Source organism: Crotalus tigris, unplaced genomic scaffold (assembly GCF_016545835.1).
Source record: "Crotalus tigris isolate CLP2741 ecotype Arizona unplaced genomic scaffold, ASM1654583v1 scf7180000024276.985868, whole genome shotgun sequence".
NCBI classification, from domain to species: domain Eukaryota; kingdom Metazoa; phylum Chordata; class Lepidosauria; order Squamata; family Viperidae; genus Crotalus; species Crotalus tigris.
This window is the reverse complement of record NW_024100448.1, coordinates 436,889-459,352: the sequence shown is the minus strand read 5'-3', so window position 1 is coordinate 459,352 and position 22,464 is coordinate 436,889. Positions and strand designations below refer to the sequence as shown.

The 22,464-nt window shown below is 37.3% G+C and overlaps 1 protein-coding gene across 11 annotated transcripts in view; it reads left to right on the top strand.

Moving 5' to 3' along the window:
• The window catches only part of NTRK2 (neurotrophic receptor tyrosine kinase 2), a 193,283-nt gene that overhangs the window by 33,850 nt on the left and 136,969 nt on the right, over window positions 1-22,464 (top strand). For 5 of the 11 annotated variants that reach the window (XM_039323504.1, XM_039323500.1, XM_039323502.1 and 2 more), the window contains exons 7-10: window positions 14,364-14,500; window positions 16,332-16,464; window positions 17,250-17,549; window positions 21,536-21,586. In XM_039323504.1, coding sequence (XP_039179438.1) covers window positions 14,364-14,500; window positions 16,332-16,464; window positions 17,250-17,549; window positions 21,536-21,586 — 621 coding nt within the window. The remainder of the gene's footprint in view (window positions 1-14,363; window positions 14,501-16,331; window positions 16,465-17,249; window positions 17,550-21,535; window positions 21,587-22,464) is intronic. The other 6 variants (XM_039323501.1, XM_039323499.1, XM_039323508.1 and 3 more) reach the window with 3 other exon arrangements.

Here is a 22,464-nt window from a genome sequence, read left to right as displayed (position 1 = left end):
ATCAGCATCAAGAAGTACTGCTTTACTTAAGCTAAGCATATTACTTATATTATATCTATACTCCTTAGAGATTTTCCTCTATTTTTGTTTTTGGAGAGCTACTGTAGTAGTAGCCATGTGTTGACCTACCTACCTACCTACCTACCTACCTACCTACCTACCTACCTACCTACCTACCTATCTACAGCTTTGAGAAAAGATGCTGTGCTATTCATGTAGAAATCCCTGGACAATTTTACATCTGCCATGTCTCTAGGCAAAACTAACTATTCTCCCTCACAGGTTCAGGCCTCTCACCTATTATGTGAGAGACAATAGAACTTATTTAGACAGATTTTAATAAGGTTTATAATTGGAAGGGATATAAATATAGATTTGATGTATCTCAGAATACAAACATTAACTTGTAGTATTATGAATATTTCACTCTTTAGTATTTTCCTTCTTTTAATTTTGTATCTTTGTTTCCCATGGGAATCTGTTACAATTGCAGCTGCCAAGGGTTTGTTTATAAAGTGCAAATATACAAGGACAAAATTTTCATCTTCTGATGCTCTTGCTTGGGAGCTCTTTATAAGACAGAGATATTTTATTGTCATAAAATATACAGTTGTCATTCACTATGCAGACCTGCCATAATCAAATTATCCATGTTAGACATCTAAACAAACCTTCTCCTGCCCAAATTTAAACAGTATTTAAAACCAGTGCTTCTAATTATTTTGCTTAAGAGAAAAGTAAGAACAAAGAAACTTAACTGAGGAGCATGGAAAATTTAAACGACAATCACACGCATGTTTATATGAAAGTTCTTGGGTTCATTCACACTGAATGACAGGCCCCAATGTCATATGTAATCCTCAGAGCTTTCCAGATTGTCACCAAACTGGAATAATAATATGACAGGAAGTGAAAATGATCAGATACACAATGGGAGACATAATCAAATTAACTATTTTTTCATTTTAATTACATTTTAATGTAAATTATATTTAGTTTTCATCCTGACTCCTATCCAGTAATGTTGGAGTATAGTCTTTAGCCTGGAAATATGTCCATACCATGATCTAAGTCAATATGAGATTAGTTACAGAAGTATAATATATAAAATCCAGCTATTGTGGTTTGTAAACCATAATTTATTGTGTTCAGTCATTACAGACAAATGGGCTTTAATTAATAAACTGTGGTTAAACAAATCTTGGCTTAGTATATGTTATCTGAGGACAGGCAATGAGGCTTGCTATGCACTAGATTTATATAAAACAGACTTCTGTTTTTCTGTTTAATATCTAATAGGTTGTTTCTAGTTTTTTTATTCTGTTTTGTGGAAACATTTCTTTTTATCTGTCTACTGAGAAAGTTTATTTCAAGAGATATTAAACACCTTCTTTTTGACAGATTAGAATTTGGTTTCACTTTTAAAAATCAATATTGCTGCACTATAGGGAAAATGTGTAGTCTTTTTTTTTACTCAGTAGCTACATTTCTCATTTATTTAATAAACTTATATCACTGCTAGCCTCATATGTATGACATATGTACTGTATGTACGTCAGCTTTTTCTAGCTCTCTCCTGGTTTCACCTGATTCATATGTAGTCTGTGCCTGGCCTACTCTAACTTGTTCACCAACCCCTTAAATCTGAGAAATTAGACTGATTGAAATTATGGAAAAATGCTTTATGAATATGAAAGCAAAAGTGGTTGTGAATGAGAAAAAAATCATCTAAGGCAGGAGTCTTCAAACTTGGCCCTTTTATGACTTGTGGACTTCAACTCCCAGAATTCCTCAGCCAGTGTGCCTGGCTGAGGAATTCTGGGAGTTGAAGTCCACAAGTCATAAAAGGGCCAAGTTTGAAGACCCCTGATCTAAGGAAATTATAAAAATAGAATGAGAAAAGGGTTATTTTATAACCTTATACAATATATAAAAAGACAAAAAGTTAGGTGCAGAGAGCGAGGAATGATAAAGTTTAGAGACCAAAGTGAAGTGGATTTGGGTTTTTTTGGGAGGGGGAAATAATCAGAAGAAGAGGGGAATGAAAAATAAAAGTGATGAAATGGTATGAGATGAAGTTAGCAGGGGGGGAATCTTTCTAATTTTATATTTATAGTTTATAGGGAGATGATAGTGAAAAGTCAAAAAGTAAAATTAAAAGCACCATAACTGTTAAGGGTCAAGCAAAATGTATGAAAAGTAAGTCACATCTTCTGTGAGAATGTTGGTATCAGTTAGAGCGGATTATATAATTGGAGAAATGTCCACATGTGAATACAATTTGTCTGTGGAGTGGCTGTGCGTATCTTGCTTAACATGTATGTGAAAAACTGCATCTGGGCTTAACAATTGGAAGAATGCTGTTACTGTTTCCTTATACAAAAGGAAAGCTAACAAAAATGAATGTAAGGATTACAGGGAGATTAGATTGTTAAATATGTTTGTGAAGATGTTTGACAGAATTCTGATTGAAACTGTGGAAGAGGTCACAGTGAGCAAAATTTGGGAAATACAGTGTGATTTTTTTTTGTGCCAAGCAGAGTGCGTAAACTAGGCTTTTGTTTTCAGGAAGTCATTGAAAAACATGATAATTTCTGGGGCTTGCAGTTTCTTTCTTTCTTTCTTTCTTTCTTTCTTTCTTTCTTTCTTTCTTTCTTTCTTTCTTTCTTTCTTTCTTTCTTTCTACACAGTGTTTCTTATGCCAAATGGAAACAGAATGATGTGTATTTATGTATCTCTGTAGTAGCAATATGGATACTTATGTATCTATATATTCATCAAAAAGATTATAGTTTGGACAAAACCTTTTCAGTACTGTACAGGCATCCTCAACGCATTATTTTAGCAACTATTCAGAGTTGCAACTGCACAGATAAAAGTGGCTCACAACTGATGCTCACACTTAATGTCAGTTGCAGAGTCTCTTCAGTCAGGGTATGAAAATTTGGGCCCTTGGAAACCCGCGTGTATTTAATGGTTGCTGTGTCCCAGGTCATGTGATCACCATTTGTGGCCTTGCCAGTCAGTTTCTGACAAACAGAGTCAATGGGGAAAGTGAGATTTTTTTAATGACCAAATTATTTACTTAACAACTGCAGAGATTTACTTAACTATACTGGCCAAAAGGTCATAAAATCAGGTGCAACTCACTTAATTGCCACCTTGCTTTGCAATGGAAATTATAGTCCCAAATATAGTCATACTTGTATTTCCTGTTCAAAATGTTATATGTTAATGAAGTCCATGTTTAAAACTTCATGATGATGATGATGATGAAGATGATGATATTATAATAATAATAATAATAATAATAATAATAATAATAATAATAATAATAATAATAGAGTTGGAAGGGACCTTGGAGGTCTTCTAGTCCAACCCCTTGCTCAGGCAGGAAACCCTATACCATTTCAGACAAACGGCTGTCCAGTCTCTTCTTAAAAACTTCCAGTGTTGGAGCATTCACAACTTCTGGAGGCAGGTTGTTCCACTGGTTAATTGTTCTAACTGTCAAAAAAGTTCTCCTTAGTTCTAGGTTGCTTCTCTCTTTGGTTAGTTTCCATCCGTTGCTTCTTGTCCTGCCTTCAGATGCTTTGGAGAATAGTTTGACTCCCTCTTCTGTATGGCAGCCCCTGACAGATGACTGATTCTGTTCCTCTGAGAACTGAGTCTCCTCTCACCAACACTTGCCCTTTTTTTCCTGGGGAAGTCTGGGCTACTTTTGTTCCTATCACAGGAACACTTGATGATGTTTCTTCTCTGGGTGTCTGCATACTTTCTTCCAGGGGGCGGATATGAAATTGATTGCTCAGCTCCAGTGGACTCAGCTGCACTGGACTGGGCTGCACTAGATAGCAGGGGCATTGTTCTTGGTTGCTTTCTTCTGTGAGTGACATGTAATAATAATCTTGTTGCAGATTATTGCACTGTTGTTAAAAATCACTCTAAAACCAAGTTGTCTTGCATGAGAGAATTGGGTTGGATATTTTCTCCATTCCTAGTACTTCTTCCTTCTCTGGCAGAGGCCTTCTGTAATTAATAATAATAGTAAAGTTGGAAGGGACCTTGGAGGTCATCTAGTCCAACCCCCTGATCAGGCAGGAAACCCTATACCATTTTGGACAAATGGCTGTCCAGTCTCTTCTTAAAAACCTCCAGTGTTGGAGCATTCACCGCTTCTGGAGGCAGGTTGTTCCACTGGTTAATTTTTCTAACTGTCAGGAAGTTTCTCCTTATTTCTAGGTTGCTTCTCTCATTGATTAGTTTCCATCCATTGCTTCTTGTCCTGCCTTCAGACGCCTTGGAAAATAGCTTGACTCCCTCTTCTTTGTGGCAGCCCCTGAGATATTGGAACACTGCTATTATGTCCCCCCTACTCCTTCTCTTCATTAAACTAGACATACCCAATTCCAGCAACCGGTTCTTATATGCTTTAGCCTCCAGTCCCCTAATCATCTTTGTTGCTCTTCTCTGTACTCTTTCTAGAGTCTCAACATCTTTTTTACATCGCGGTGACCAAAACTGGATGCAATATTCCAAGTGTGGCCTTACCAAAGCATTGTAAAGTAGTATTAACACTTCACGTGATCTTGATTCTATCCTTCTGTTAATGCAGCCTAGCACTGTGTTGGCCTTTTTGGCAGCTGCAGCACACTGCTGGCTCATATTTAGGTGATTGTCCACTAGGACTCCAAGGTCCCTCTCACAGTTACTACTATTGAGCAAGGTACCCTCTATACTATACCGGTGCATTTGGTTTTTCTTGCCTAAATGTAGAACCTTGCTTTTTTCACCATTGAATTTCATTTTGTTAGATAGCGCTATCTAACAAAATGAAATTCAATGGTGAAAAAAAGTCTGTCCAGATGGTGAAAAAAAATCTGTCCAGATCCTTCTGTATCTTAAGCCTGTCTTCTGGAGTGTTGGCTATTCCTGCCAGCTTGGTGTCATCTGCAAATTTGATGAGTTCCCCATCTATCCCCTCATCCAAATCATTGATATAGATGTTGAAGAGCACTAGGCCCAGAACAGAGCCCTGGGGCACCCCACTACACACTTCCCTCCGTGTAGATGCGGTTCCATTGAGAACCACACGCTGAGTACAGCCGGTCAGCCAGCTACGGATCCATCTGGTGGTGGTGCTTTCTACCCCGCATTTTTCTATCCTGTCAAGTAGTAGGTTGTGATCTACTTTATCAAATGCCTTACTGAAATCCAAGTAAATTATGTCCACAGCATTCCTCTGATCCACTAATTTTGTCACTTGGTCAAAGAATGCAATAAGATTTGTCTGGCATGATCTATTTTTGACAAATCTATGTTGGCTTTTAGTAATGACTTTGTTTGCCTCTAGGTGTTCGCTGATTCGTTGTTTGATTATCTTTTCCAGGATCTTCCCAGGTATTGAGGTCAGGTTGATAGGTCTGTAATTTCCTGCCTCCATTTTTTTTCCTTTTTTTTTTGTAGATGGGAACTACATCAGCTCTTTTCCAGTCCTCTGGTAGTTCCCCTGTGCTCCAGGATCTTTGAAAAATATAGTTCAGTGGTTCTGAGATCACATCTGCCAGTTCCTTGAGAACCTTGGGGTGCAATCCATCTGGTCCTGGCGATTTGAACTCGTCTAGGCTGGACAGGTGCTCACTTACTGTTTTCTTGCCTATCTTAACTTAACTAATTCTTCACTGATGACCTATCTTCCTTTTTGCCAAACAATTTTTTTTAAAAGATGAACTTTTGCTCTTTGCTATCTTGACTAAATATTAAAATGATCATGCTGGAACTAGTGATGTGTAAAATCCCCCTGGTCTAAAGATAGAGGAGGCTGTTATATCTTCGAATGGATGGTATATTTATCAATTTGCACAATGCCTTGAGATATAATTTACTTTAGGCCAGAATTATAACTCATTTAAACAAGTTCCCATGAATGTGACTGCAAGTCTTGCTACAAAAATGAAATTAATTCCAATGGGGTCTTATTTTGTCATGTACATTCAGAAATCTCAGTTGGGTTAAGAACATTATTTCAAAATATTATCTTTGTCTCTAGGAATTTAACTAGTAACTTAAATCCCCCAATAAATTTCGAATTCTAACAATAAGATTTAAAGGATACACTTAAGCCAAACATTGATTTGTTGGAAATATTGACAGTAATATTGGCCGTATGTTTTATATACTACATATGGTTTACATGTTACAGAGATTATGTTTTTATACATTTTAATTTAAAAAACACTATACTCCAACATTGCTTTAAAAAATCCATTACACTTGAATTCATAATGCCATATAGTTTTTCATGAGCTAATGCTATATGTCATGAAAATACTGTTATAGACATTTTCCAAATCTGGGAAACAATAGTGAACAATTTGAATATCAGCCTATGAAAAAATATTTATGTGCATTATGGCACAGAACTCTTCATTGTTCATATTGAAATAATTATAGTTATCTTGTCTTTCCAACCCTTTTTTGAGCATTAAGTACTCCTCCCCTTTCCCAGAAATGTTTGCCCTAATCATAGATTGCTCTAAAGCTTTTGGACCATTGTAAGATTATTTTAAACCCAAGACTTTTAGATACTAGGCATATGAACAGCTAGATATTTATATGAAAGGAAGACTTCTTTAAATTCAAGATATCCTCCTGCCAAAAAGAGTCTAAATTTTAAAAAAGTCTCCATTACCATATTCTCTGAGAACCTAAGATATATTTTCTCATTTTAAGTTATACTGATTTTATTTCAGGTAAATAAATGAGACATATCCTGTAGTTTCTTTCCTTACCAGTAGGTGGCAGGTTCCTACCGAAATCTTCCCATCTGAATGCCTTGATAAGATTCTGCCACAAAAGGCAATGCAGCCTAGTAGTCTGTGCTCTCAGTTTGATATCCCAAGCCAAGCCAAAACAAAAGAACAAACGCAACCAGCTATCGATACATCTTGAGATATACCAACTGTTATCAAAGAAAACATCAGAGTTGCTTTGACCTCCTGAACTCATTGAGAGGGAATCAGAGGAACTGTGGGATTAAATTAAAGGCATTTTTGAGGATGAATGTGAAATGAGATTACCCCAGAAATAGAATAAAGCAAACTGGATGTCAGAACAGACAGTGAACATTGCCCAGAAAAGAAGAAAAGACAAAGTCAAGAAAGATATGATTTCAGAAAGGAACTTAAAACAAAATTTCCAAAACTTGTTAAAATAGACAAGAAATAGTAAAGATATTGAAAATGGAGACAGACACAGAAGAGCAAGGAAAGTCAACCAAACAATTTCCTAATTTAGGAGATTGCAACCTTGAAATGATAATGTTAAGAGACATCAATGGATAGATAGTAACTGAATTAAAAAAGATCTAACAAAGAGGATTATGCTGAAACAGTAGAGATATCAACATCCATGATACTTTAGACAATATTCCCTACTCATTTTTATCAGGGAATGCTTGGAAGAATGGATGCACCAGAAAAGTTTTAAATTATTTCTTTCCGTTTCCCTGTTTATAATAAGTAAAGGAGTCTTTTTGGATTTTACTATGCTAGTTGTTGACAACTATAGGGAGTGACGCTTATCTTCGTTTCCATTTCTTTTTATAATACATCCCTATTTATAATACTCCATCTCTGTTTATAATACTGATTATAAATTACCTTTGGTTATTTATAGGGCGTTTTTGTTAGAATAAAAACAGAAGAGTTTTATAATGATTATAGTTGTACAGAGATTTAGATTTGAATGGTAAAAGTTATTTGGAATACACATGGGCACATATGTAGCCCCTGTCTGGTGCACCTTAAATCAGATGCATATTTTTCTAAGATCCTGAGATCTATACATACTTAGAATCATAGTTTGCTCTTTCAACACAGTTCCATGTACAGCCATACTGACAGAGAAGGATATCTATAAATCAAAAAGATTCTAGATGAATGGAAGGTTTGTCAAGTTGCTTCTCCACAGATTTTGGATGAAGCATAAATGTCCAGCAGACTCATGTGGCTTACTTCATTATGTACCCATCAACATCAGCTCCAGTGAGCTTCTGTCCTCTGCAAAAGATATCCTGACCTGAAAAATTCACTTAATGATTCTTATTATATAAATGACAACAATAGGGGAAAAATGCTAGCTGAATTTTGCTGCTCCTAAAAAGCTAAACAGAGTTGAATTAGGCATATGTTTGTATAGGAGACCATTTGGAAATCCAAAGGCTTTAGCCTGAGAAGCTGAGAAAAAATAATAGACAAAAGCAGTGGCAAACTACTTCTATATTGCTTTCAAGAAGACTACATGGTTGTTTTCATATAGTCACTAGGAATTAAGCCCAACTCAAGAAAATGTGTACTTTATTGATGCACAAAAATGCAACCTTGTTATAAGATACATACATACTCAGAAATTACCGTATGAAACACAGTCATAAATATTTTTTGCCTTCAGATCGACAACCTGCTTTGATTTATATGATTCTTCCCACAAGTGTGGCTGTGAAGATCAGATCAGAATCTCCCTTTTTTTTAACTAATTGTAGTTTCTCAGAATATTCATATCTGAAAAATGTGGTTATCATTAACGGAAACAAATGAACTTTGGATGATATGGAAGCATATAAGCTAAGAATCATCTAGAGCAGCAGCCCCCAACCTTTTGAGTGCTAGGGACCGGTTTGGTGGGGAAAGGTTTTTCCACGGACTGGAGGGGGCGTGGTTTTGCATCCTGCCTGTATCCTAAGGATGGGGCTTCACTTGTTTGCATGCCTGGTTGCTGGCATGCCATGAACCAGTGCCGGTCTATGGACAGGGGGTTAGGGACCCCTGATCTAGATAGATCACTGTTTTGGCTGATTTTAGAAACTTGAGTAGGATTGAACTAGTACATATTTGGAAATGTAACCAGAAAATTCTAAATCAGTTTTTCTAGAAAGATTCTGGAAATAAATAATGGCAAACACCACTTCTGTATTTTTACCAGAATGATTCCATCAATAGTTCCATGGAGTCACCAGGGTTTGAGCTTGACTCATGAGGAGATTTTGCCTTCGCTGTTGTGTGCATCACACCAAAGTACTATTTATAGCGGGCATTATATCTAAGTTAACTATGCAAGCCTTTTAGGTAATGCCAAATGCTTTATGCAAAATGGCCTCTGAATGAGGGTATACAAAAACAACTAATATCTTATGCAGTGTTTCTATATTTAGAGATGCTCTCTCCTGTCACATTAATTAGTATGCAATCCCATTTTTCATTTCTTGTGCATATATAGTTTGCAGTGTTGTTATTTGCTTTGTGCAGTTGCAACCATGGAGATATTTTATGTGTAATGCACCTTATTGTATTAAAATATGGATGCAGTAAACCAGGTTCAAAAATATATTCAGCACTAGGATTTTAATGGATGTTTTGTTTAATTTTGCTCTTGAGAGTTTGTCTAGTAATTCCAGTTACCGAAAACTGTGGAAGAGGCTATAATAAACATACAACTCACATACAGAGTTTTCTTCCAGTTTATATAACTGCCAATCAAAGCTTTGTAATGACATGGTATGTCTCATTGAGTGAATTATGGCTTCCTTATTAAAACATATCAATATCATGATCTTAAAAAAAATCTGAGACCAATAAAAATACTTATCTATGAAAATAAGGTCCCTGTGATATAGCAAAAAAATGCTGTTTTATAGACATTAAACTGTGCTTGAGCATTTTAAAATATATTCAAATATTTTAACTGCATTTTAGAAGCCCAATAATTTCACCTATGATTTTCAAAACGGTTGCAACAATATCAAACTGAGAAAATCAGCGTAGAATGGAATTGTTTAAGTAGCTTGGATTTAGGCAAGTTTGGGCATAAATTTTAGAGGACTGGTTAAGTAAGAAACAAATACAAGCTTGGTTCTATCAGAGCTCCTTTTTGGCTGACAATGGTTGGTGCAGCACATGCAAACTATAGAAAACTGAACAGCCTCACTGAGCTGTGTAATCCATAGTACATCCATTTTGAATAATAGTTTTGCTCATTGTAGCTCTCGGTCCTCTGCCCCTCAACATGTTAAGTTCAGTTAGTTCATGGGTCGGCAACCCGCGGCTCCGGAGCCGCATCGGCTCTTTCAGCCGTCTCCTGCGGCTCCCTGTCCTCAGCCACCATGTGCAGTCTGAAAAAAAAGTAGGACTAAAAAAGTTCAACCAATCAATTCAAACTTCTCACGAAGTTTGAATTGATTGGTTGAGCTTCTTTGGTTTGTGGGACTGCCCACAAACCTCTTTCCTTCTTCAGATTGCACGTGGTGGCAGCGGAAAAAAATCCGGGAGGATTGTTGGAAAGGTGGTAGAACCTGGGTAAGGAGCCGCGGGTGGCCAGTCTCGGGATGCCTCTTCCCTGCCCAGGGGGTCTCCCCTCACCCTGCTCTGCCGTAGCCTCTATTAGTTGGGGGGGTCACCGAGTAGCTTCCCCACTCCGCCCGCGCCTTTTGGCCATCTTGCGAGTCAAGAGATTTCCCCGCGACACCTGCCTGGCCCTTTCCCCCCTGTTGCACGGCGCCTCTTGGTGCCATCGCTGCTGCTGTGCTCTCTGCCGCCCTGTCCCACTTCGGCCCGGGTAGCCACGCCCCTTCGCCATCCTCCCGCTGCCATGGGGCTCTCCGCCACCTGGCCCCACTTTGACCCGGGTGGCCGTGGCCCTTCGCCGTTCTCCCGCTACCACCGCTGCCGCAGGGCTCTCCACCGCCCTGCCCCACCTCGGCCCGGGTGGCTGCGGCCCTTCGCCGTCCTCCCGCTGTCGCCGCCGCCGCTGCCACTCACGCTAAGCGAGGCCGGAGAGGAGGCGGCGGCGATCGGGCAGCCATGGCCCTTCCCCATCCACTTGCCACCGCTGCCACTGCCAGGAGTACCGTAGGTCCGGAGGGTTCCCTCCTGCTGCGGATCCACAGTGCCTGGGCTGATGGGGAAGGGGGTGTGGGGATATTCGGGGCCTAAAAAGTTTTCCAGGACAGGCTCGGGGCCGGCCCTCTTTCCCTGGCCGCAGAAGAAGGGGCGGCACAGGGTCTCCACTCGGGCGGGCGAGTGAAACCCCAAAACCTTTCGCGTTTGTTTGCAAAGAGAAGCACACCACATTAGCTGGCACCGCAGGGGGTGGTCTCATGGCATCGCTGACAATCCGGGCCGTGCGCCACCGGCGTCTTCTTCTGCAGGTAGCAAATGAGAGGCATTTGCATCTGCGACACCCTTTGGTGTTAGCCACGACCTGTGATGGGACCAGCCCTGTTCCCGTTTCTGCCCTGGTTTGATGAGCCCAGAGTAGAGGTATTGCGACATTCGTTCTACCAAAAACAGGGCAGAGTTGAAAGTGCACGTTCCCAGCAGGTATTAAATCGGTCTGGATCAGCATTTCTCAACTGCAGCAACAATTGGCCTGGGGGAAGGGGAGCTGGATGGGGACAGCACCGGTGCCTGTGTTGCCTTAGCTCCACTCTTTAATCAAGCCCTGTTACGTTTGTGTGCACACATTTTGCGGCTCCTAGTTTTTTCTTTTGTGAGGGAAACAGGTCCAAGTGGCTTTTTCAGCATTTCAGGTTGCCGACCCCTGAGTTAGTTATTGACTATTATTGACTGTGAACTTGTATATATTTTCTTTAAAATAAGACTTACATAGTTAGGGTAGGGCTTGTTTCCAGGAGAGACTTTGAGGATTCTAATATTACTATTTCAATACTGCTCACATTCTGTCTCAATCATACCCTCACATAAATGAACTTGAAATATGCTCTTGAAAGGTTACATAATTGTTCAGCAGGGTTCAGAGTATTTTATAAATGTGAAGTAATAAATTACGGTACAAAAAAAGAGTGTCGTTTTTCACAGTTTGGAACATCTACAACAACATCTTCTTTTTACTTTAAGTTAAAGGTTTCTGCTAGTTTTGTCTGCCCTGAATTTTTAGCATTCTCAATCTAGATTTTTTTTAGTGCAAATTGACTAGTACTGAATTTTGAATAGAGGCTTGTGGAGCTGTTCAGAGGCAGGATGAAAGGAGGTTCTTTCAGTCCAGATTTTATTTATTCATGACATTTCACAGAAGAAGGGCATTCAGTATTTTAAGAGGTTGATTTCCCCCCTCCAATTAAATAGCTCTGCAAAACCGTCCCCTTGCCTCCAAAAGCAACACTTCTGCTGATGTGTCCCTTTTGTTAGGGACATAGGTGTTTAGGTAGGCTTCTGTTAGACTTACCTGGCATTTTTTGTGTATGTATGAGTAGCAGAAAGTTAAATCAGCAACTTATCGTTCAGTCATCTTTCTGCTTGGAATTTTGGAAAATGTGCACTGAGGGTAGGAGATGTTATCATAAACCTTCTTGTTTTCCATGCACACTGTAGATAATGCTCTGCTGAATCTTTGTGGATTATTTTCCATCTCACAGGAACATAGATATCTTCAGCAACCTTAAATTGCCTAAATCCACTTTATTTGCTAGCCATATTTTCTCTCTCCTTCTTTGACTCCAACACAACCCTTCCTGTAACTCCTTTGGAGACTTTTATTTCCTTTTCCCTCTCTTGAGAGATGTATGTATGTGCGAAAACCTTGTCTGTTTTCTCTCAGTTTCTTCCCATCCTTAGGTTTTAAGCTGCAAATATACTGTAGTAGTGTAGCTAGAAGATTATGTGACATAATGACAGTGTTATGCTGTTCCATTTTGTTACTTAAATTGTAACTAGCATTATCTTTGCCTTTACTTTCTGAAATCAATAAACAGGACTTCAGATCTGCATGGATAGTTGAGATCCGCAGCAGTCCATTAGCCTGTAATCGGAAATTTTTGTGTACATATTCATTGTCAAATACTACAATACAAGATTCACCTTATGAAGTAGTATTCCAAATGACAAACTGAAGTAACAGTATCAGAACATAATTTCATATTTTGTTTTAAAAAAAGAAATGTACAGATTTTGAAAGAAGAAGAAAATTACAAAGGCTCAGATTATCATCTTGGTCGTCATTCCAAAAGTATCACATTTAATTTTATTTCTTATGGAAAAAATATATTTCCAACTTTCATTATGTTCACAAGTTACTAGGCAGCTATACTACAAAGCAGATAACATATTTTCAAGGACATCTCACAAAGGGGGAACATCCCTGTCTGAGGAACATAATCAGTGGTGAGATTCAAATATGTGAACAACCGGTTCTCTGTGTGGATGCCGCTTCTGGAAGTCCATTCTGGGCCTGGGCAACAAAAAATTAGCTACCGGTTCTGCTGGCTGGATCCCACCATTGAACATAATAGTAGTCAACATATTATTGCACAGTCCTTGAGAATTTTTATGTAAATTGGAATGGATAATAGTTATATGGGCAAGGATTAATTTTCAATATCAGCAATGAGGAAAAAAGCTTCTCTACAAGATTTTTCTATGTTTAACGTAAAATATTTTATATCCAACTGTACACATAAACATCAAACATTAGTTAAATGGATCTGATGAAATTTTATCAGTGGATGCTGTAAAGTCTATTAGTTCCTATATATGTATACACATTTCCTTGGGTATATTTGGTGGCACCAGCATATAGCCAGGTTACAAGAAATCAGTAGAATTTTTACACACGAACAAACTTTCATGTTGCATGAATTCAGAAATCATTCCTTTTTTTTTTTACATATTCCACACAATTAAAACAGGAGTCTACTTTTTCCAGGGTGACCAGGAAAAAACAAAATTAGGCATGGAAGTCAGTATTTGTTGTGTGTTTTAAGCAAGCACAAAGATAAAATAAATCCAGGCCTGTTCTAGATCTTGTGGAGAGATTTCCTCCAAATATTGGGGAAAGGAAAAGGATTTTAAGAATAATCTTTGGTGCCTATAGTCCCACCGGTGGCATAGTTGAGTATTTTAAACTGTAATCTAATGATAGACTACTCCATGGTGGTCACTTTTACTATGAGGAATGGATTACTTTGGAGATGTCTTCACTTGGGAGGAATGGAGAATAATCCAGTAAGTCACATGATCTAAATTTCCTTTACATATTTTGATAAACATATTTAACTGAATGCAATAAGGAAGCAGGTGAATAGAGAAAAGAAATACTTCATATTAGATATTAAAAAAAGTTTTACTTCAGGCAGGGATAGCATCCAGCAGTTACTGCTACCACATGAAACTGTCAGTAGAATGAAGTCCTTTAACCTTTGTGAGGCTATCTCAACAAATGAATTGGTACTTTGTTTATTATAAAGTTCTGTTTTGATGCGCCAAAATATTGCTGTTAATTTCTGAGAACTGACAAACATATACTATACTGTATATGTTCAGGTATAAAAATATTTCTGTCTTATCCTCTAGGCATGCCTTCAGTCAGGTTGAATACACAAAATCTCACAGTTGTTGAAGGCAAAACTATCACTTTATACTGTGAAGCCACAGGAAGTCCATCACCAACGATAATTTGGGTTTTCAGTAATATTGTTTCAAAACATGAGGTAAGATTTTAATATTAAAATATGTGTATTAGCAATGGCAAAACTCAAGTTTTGTGCAGGCATTAATTTATCTTGGATGGTGGGATAGGCTACATTTCATCTTCTTTAAGAACATAAGGAAGGTTGGGGTTGGACCTAACTCTGGAGAATGGGTTGGGAGAGACAATTGCCCATGGAAAGCAACTGGCAACTAAGCAGCCCATTTAAAATAGGTGTCATTCTGCAGTAGTGGAAGTGTTCTGCTAAGAGTCTTGGCACTGCATTTTATACTAACCCATGTAGACTACCTTACAATAGTCCAGCGAATGGTGATGAGTTAACATCATCATGATTTCCTTGATGCAGACAGGATTGTAACTGACCTACCAACCAAAGCTAAGCAAAGGTTCCTTGGTGCCAGATTCTACCTGTCGTTTAAGCAGAGGATTTCCAAGTCATGAACCACCTTGTTTGTGGAAAGCACATCCCCATCCAGAGTAATTACTATGACCACTATTGATAGGATAGTCTTTATTTATTGATGAAAAACAACTTGTAGAGATTAAAATTCAGCTTGTTTCATCCCATGAACCTTCAGCCCCTTGGCTCAGGACTTCCATTGGGATCTCCATGTGGCAGTTATAATTGGGTATCATAAGCATATTAATCACACCTCTTTCTGAACTTCCGCCAGTGGTTTCTTAGAGATGTTAAATATTAAAACAAAGAGCCCTGAATCCTGAGGAATTCCACATCAGAGAACCCAAGGGTTGAGTGCTTCTCCACTTTCCACTAATTTCATCATTCTCACACAAGCAAGGGACACTGTCTACTATTTACTATCTAACTACTGTCCTTGCAAACAGCATATAGAATTATCATAGTGAATTGTATCAAATGGTACTTAGAAGTCTAATGGGGGGAGACACTTCCCTCATCTGTGTTCTGACTTATTGACTAGAGTGATTAGTACCATTAGTACCATTTCTATCCCATATTGAATTGTGACTGCAAAGGATCTAGAAAATGTCTTCCTCGGTAGGATCTTCTGTTGCTGATTTTAAATTGCTTTCTGAATAACATTCCCTAAAAAGGCAAGATTAGAAACTGGGTAAAGTTATCAAGGATATTTGGGTCCAAATATAACTTTTTCAACTTTTTCAAAAGAGAATGCATAATTACCTGCTGCTTTAGAATGGATGACATTATATCTTTTCTCAGGGAAATGTTAATTATCTCCTGAAATCATCTGGATGTCTTGCTTTGCTTCTTAAGGAGCTGGGAAGGGCATGAAACAAGCTGAATAATGTGGAAAGTCAAACTACCAAAACCCTTTTCTACTCCCTGGGTTCTACAAGCCCATGGTATCATAGGAGGCACCACCTTGTTCACCATGGTGGATGTTGTCCAGCTGCCATCCAAGGTGGACTGGGCACAATAGTCTATATCAGTGGTTCTCAACCTTTCTAATGTCGTGACCCCATAATACAGTTCCCCATGTTGTGGTGACCCCCAAGTGGGTGTGGCCACCAATAAGAGGGAGTAGGACAGCTAGGGAAAAGGGAAAAAAATGGCGGACTGTGTGGTTTGGCGACCCCTGTGAAATGGTCATTCGACCCCAAATGGGGTCCCGACCCACAGGTTGAGAACCACTGGTCTATATGCAAAGAGATCCACAAAACATGCAATGTGTACACGGTGTTTGTTCCATCCACATTAGTAGTGCATAAAGGTTTTGAAAGTGTTCTTATGTAAATTAGATAAGTACATTTGTTGGCATTAATAGTATGCAGAAGATCATATTTGGTTTTCAGTGGAAATTCTCTAAGCCTGTTCTTTGCATTCCTTCTAGAGTGATACAAATAAGAACCCAGCTTCTCTTACTATAAAGAATGTCTCATCAAGTGACAGTGGCATACAGATTTACTGTATAGCAGAAAATACTGTGGGTGAAGACCAAGCTTCTGTCGACCTCACCGTCTTCTGTATGTAAATAACTTTATACAAAATTTTCATGCAGAAAATCGTAGCCTAATGAAAAAATTGGGAACTAACATTTTAGAATTTATGCTAAACCTTTCCCAGAAAGAGAGATCGTTTATAAAATATTTGCAAGAAGTGAATTAGGTTGAGAATTGTATCCTTTTCTTTTCTGATTCTCCTCAATGACTTATAGCCATAATTACTATGCCATCATACCAATGAAATTCTTTGTCTGAATTTGCTATAGGATTCACTGTATTTATTATTATTACTACGTCAGCCATTAAGCAAGTGATATTGGTAAATGCTAGCAGTAGGGTAAATGCCATTAACAGACGATGTTCCAGTCAATCTTAAAATTATTTCTTATTCCATCCTCTAAAGTAGTCTGTTCTTAAAGGAGATGCACTTTCTAAGACTGTCTCTCATCAACTACTGAAATTTGCCAGTTCTTAGTGTTGATAGTAACCTTAGAAAAGGAATATGAAATGGAGGGACTAAATCAGGAGGCATCTGGTAGAGCAAATGCACAGCTGTCCTGATTCCCAGAGAAGCCCCCAAATCAATTCCCACCACCCACCAATGGTGTGGTAGTCAACAGAGGTGGTATGGGTCCTATTCTAGCAACTCGTCTCCTAGATAATTCCTTTATTATTATACCCAAACAAGATTATTTTCAAATTCCATTCATTCTACCTTTCTACTTGTATTTTATTTGAACAAGCTGACTGACTGACAAAGAAGAGAATACATGAAAGACTCAGGTTTTTTTTCATTGTTATTATAGTTGCACCAAATATCACATTTCTTGAAATACCGTATTCGGACCATCACTGGTGCATTCCATTCAGTGTGAGGGGAAATCCACAACCTGTCTTGACATGGCTGCATGATGGGGCTAAACTGAATGAATCAGAATATATCTGGACCAAAATTCATGTTACCAATCGGACAGAATATCATGGCTGCCTCCAGCTGGACAATCCTACGCATGTCAACAATGGCAATTATACTTTGGTGGCACAGAATCAATATGGAAAAGATGAAGCCAACATATCTGCTTATTTTATGGAAGATCCTGGAGGTAGTAAGTAATAATATAATTAGAACATTGTTGAAGCATTAAGTAGTTTTTTATATATATAATGGTAGCATTAGGTGTAATAATGTCACTCAAAATTAAGCATTCATCTATTTATTTGCAAGAGTAAATAAAGAATAAAGAAAATTTTAATCCCTTGTACTGTTAAGATAAAAGGTCAGATGATTAAAATGCTAAAAAGCAAAGATATGCAAATATAATATAATCTTCCTCTGAGTGAACAGCTATTAACTTTATATGATAGCTTAAAATATTTCTTTTAGCCAATAATAGATTATTCTTATATGGTTAAATTCATAATAAAAGTAATATTTTCTTGTTTCCAATATTGCAGTACGAGATTAAAAGTATATTACTGCCACTGAAGGGAGCATTTTCCATCCATTTGCTTGCTTAACTTTTACTTTCTTTTTGTCATCAGTCACCAGGGTCTGCTTCTAGTAACTGATTAGATCAGATGGATTTAGCATAATTTCTTCAATGTGAAATTACTGTTTTCCTTTGAATAAAAACAATTAAGTCTTCTTTTTAGATATACTTAAAGCTAATTGCATTTCTTATACTGACCTGTGATTTTAATTAAATGTGATTTAAGTCATATCATCTTTGCTTTTTATCACTACTGCTAGCAGAATTATTAATTATAGGAAACTCTAAGAATGCTGGGATTTTTTTGTTTTTTCTGTGATGACGAGATCACATAAATGCAATCATAGTGGTGAAATAAACTATAAATTTGTAACACTATGGGGACACTTTTAAAAGAAAAAAAATGGTAAATTAATTGGCTAGAGATTGCCTGGCTATGGGCTAAGGTGGCTGGGGCATGATGGGAGTTGTATTGTAATACATTTGGAGAAAACCAGCTTGGGGAAGGTTGAATAAGATTTTTTCTTCCCCTCAAGAAAAAAAAAGGCAGTACATAAAGGAAAAAGAAATAAAAGTGGATTGAATGTGGACAGAACTGAGAGAGTGTTAGACGCCTTATTCTCTTTATTTTGCAACTTATAAGCATATAGGGTTAGAGTAGTGCTTGATGCCTAATGCCAAAATTCTGTCCTGGTGAAGAAGACTAACCTAAATGATACATAAAATTTATTAATGGCTTTATTACTTCACTTAATATATCATTGACTTTAACAAAATCTCCTTGACTTCTGCACCTGGAATAGTTTATACATGGAATGTAATTATGCCACCCAATCTCCCCTGTAAGGTGACTCTAATATCGCTAATAAGGAACTACAATAGATTAGTTCAAATTTTGCAAAGGTGTGCTCTCTGTTCCCTGCATTGTACTTTTCAAGCATAATAATGAATACTTTGACCTGGATCTTGTACAGACAATGATGGCATCTTGGGATAGTTGTCAAATACTTGATATCCTGGAAATGTGCTTTGCAGATATATGATAGTTTGGGATTCAGAACAGAACAGAAAAACAAAATTGGAAGTGACCTTGGAGGTCTTCTAGTCCAACTCCCTGATCAAGCAGGAGACCCTATACCATTTCAGATAAATGGTTATCCAGTTTCTCCTTAAACACCTCCAATGTTGGAGCACTCACAATTTCTGGAGGTTACTTATGATTCTTAAGTACTTATGGTATAAGTAAGTATCACTACTTATGATCTGCCTTAAAGGTATTCCCAGCAGTGTTCTGTACTGGATGCTTTAAATCATAGTTCTTCTTTCAATCTAAGATATCTTCATTGCCCTACAAAGCAGCCCTACAAGACTTCCTGTGCTGCAAAGTTTTGCCTAAAGTGGGGGAGAGAGTCCTGAATGGGGTAGATAAACTTGTGCCCAGTGGCCTCACTCCTGCAGGAATATGTTTTAACATGATAAATGTGCTGCTTCTTTCGGCTCTGACCTAAATTTAGTATGCCAGAAACTAAAATTCATTTTTTGCTATGTAGTTTGATTATCAGCATTTTAAAAGGACATTAGAATAAACAGTATTTGTCCATCTTTTCTCATTATGTAAATAAAGATAAATGTGAAAAGATAAAATCTGCTGTGATTACATTCAAAGTTTTTGTTGCTATTTAAGATGAATACAAATCATTCTTGGAATCGTAGCATGGCTATTGTTTCTTTGCATTGTCATTGTAAATTGTACATTCTGCACAATGAAACATGACAAGTAGACCCACACCCTGGTATTATATTCATTTCCATGCCTACGTGCTAGCATTAAATGTTACTGGATGTTTAATGAGCAGGAATATGCTCCTTGAGATTAGAATTGATTTTATGTCATCATAGAACCGACAAATACTTGAATAACAGTGTGATCTTATACTTGTATACTCAGAGGTCAGTTTCACTGAGTTTAGTGAGGCATATTCTCACTGAACCTTGAAAAGTGTGTACAAAATTGCAGATTTAAAGGCTATAAGATAAATCTATCCACCTTTTAAGTGCAATTATCATAATCAAACTCAGAAGATCAGTTTTATCTCAAAGATGAAAACAGTCATAATGTGTGCTAAGATTCTGTACTGACGGAGATAGGTAATTAATTATTCTTAACGTTTGCTATGTAAATCTTTCAATAGGTATGCATAATATCTAGTAACAATGTTCTGTCTGTTAAAGTCTATTGTTGCATGTTACTATGACTAAGAAAATGGTTAGAACTATGCAGATATAACAATAGGATTATTAAGCAAATAAGAGCCTTTTATTGTCAGTGGTTTATGGGACGCAATAAACAATCTACAACCAGCCATTTTATTGTAAGTTCCTGGCCAGGAGGAAAATTGTACAATTAACCCTAAACAGAGAAGTGCAATATAGGAAGGGAATTCATTCCGTCCTTCTCCATTGCTTGGGAGAGTTAAGTGGGAAAAGAAATTAATTTCTAATTTCCCGTACTATTTCAGAACGTTCATGTGCAAGTTTTTTTCAAGAAAGTATTGGCTTCATTTTGCTTTTTATATTTCAAACCATCTTTAGAATGTTCTAAAATTGCACCAGTTTTTCATATAAAACTATCAAATTTATGTTAGAGAATAATAATATGTTTCAAATGTAATTACATGTAATTTTTATTACTAATATTTAAACCAGTTAGACATAGAGACAGGTTCATTATCCAGATAATTTGTTAATATAAAATATGTACATAAAGCTGTACAGAAAAAATATTTTTTGATCTGGGCACAAAATTTTGAGGTTAAGTTTGGCTTCTGTTCTTATTCAGAGCAGGCAGTAATATTTCTTTTTACTATTATGATTATTGAAATTGTTCCAAAAGTTTCTAAAATAAGGAATAGAGGATTAGAATGCCAATTTACTTTTAAAGCAGGAGAGGAAAAATGGTTTTTGAAACAAATGTGAAAAGTCAAACACTTGTTATATTCCTTTGTTTTTGTTTTGGTTTTTTTTAATTTGGCTTCTGTTGGCAAGTTCTGAGAATTTTAGTGATAGCTACAACTAACAATAAAATCACCCTTTTTAAAATTTGGAATAAGTCAAAAAGAAAAACGCAAAGATCATCTGGGCCTGGATTCCTCACTGGGATGTGTTTATTGTTGCCTTTGGGAACGTTCCCCAGCTCATGTCAGAGGACTAGCATATAGTGTACAAGGTCAGTAAATGTCAGAAACCTTCTAATGGCATTAGTGTGCCCTGGCCTTCATGTAATGGTTCTCCTATTTGAAAAAATGATATCATAACGTGGTATCAGTTGCATCAAAGAACTGAGTTCTCAAATTTCTGCTAAGTCTTGTAGACCCTTTCCTTTCCCAAGAAAGACAAGACACCATAAAAATAGTTATCAGAAGAAGTCAGAGTACATAAACTAAAGTCTTCCTTTCAGGCATTGAGTGGACCTCAGCCCCCCTTTTTTTTCTGGAAAAGCTTGTAGGGCCTTTCCCTTTGAAGCTCAAGACCAGGTGGGACAGGTCTTACAGGTAGGCACTTTAGTGTCTCATGAGTAAGCTCACAGAGCTCTTCCTCCACAGAGCAATACCTGGAATGCTGGTTTCCAACCCCAGATGAGACAGAACTTACAGGTAGGCAACCCAGAGTCTCCTAAGCAAGCTCATGTGAGAATTCCTCATAGGCATATAACATATATTATGGTATGCATTTATTTTCTCTAGTGATTAGTAAAATGATCAAGAAATAATTAAAAGAGTATAAATAAAATGATGCCACCTGCCTGAGTTGAAACAGGTGCAAAGTAGGGGTGAATACAAAGCAAGAAATTGTGTTCTTGGCCCAGAAACAAACAGTCCCACTCAGAACATATCTCTTAAGGATATTTGAGTGGATCTTGTTCTGACAAACAGAAATTGAAATATTTCAAGTGTTTTGCCATCTGAACAATCTGAACTTGAAGTAACCCTTTTACTCCCTCGTTTAGTGTCTTAGGTGGCATAGTAGTCTGCGTACAACCTGATGTACAGAAAAAAATGATCAAAGAAATGATTTTTAATTTTTTCTTCAACATTATAACAATTTCCAAAGCAAATTGTGTAAGCAACATTGTTTCAATGCCTTCTGTTGCTAGTGCCTGCACAACAGCCACAGAACTGATTTCAGCAAAAGAGTAGTACCAGTAGATGAATTTCAGCACAACCCATTTATCATGTTATTAACAGCAAAATATATGTTTTTTTCTTACATAATATTTTTGTAAAGTTCCACATAAAACTAAAGCAACATAGTGCTCACATTTGGCAGTGTGAAAGCTGAAAAGCAGAACAATATTATCTGTACAACATATACATGAGGCAGATTTCTACACTTGGCAGTGTGCCTAAAAAAGAAAACATAACAAATTACACATTGGGCAGCTACATAACTTAAAACTCAACTTCAATTTCTTCACAGCAAAGAATGTAAAACAATAGGAAATTTAGCTATGAGGAAATGAGAAGTCTTTTTT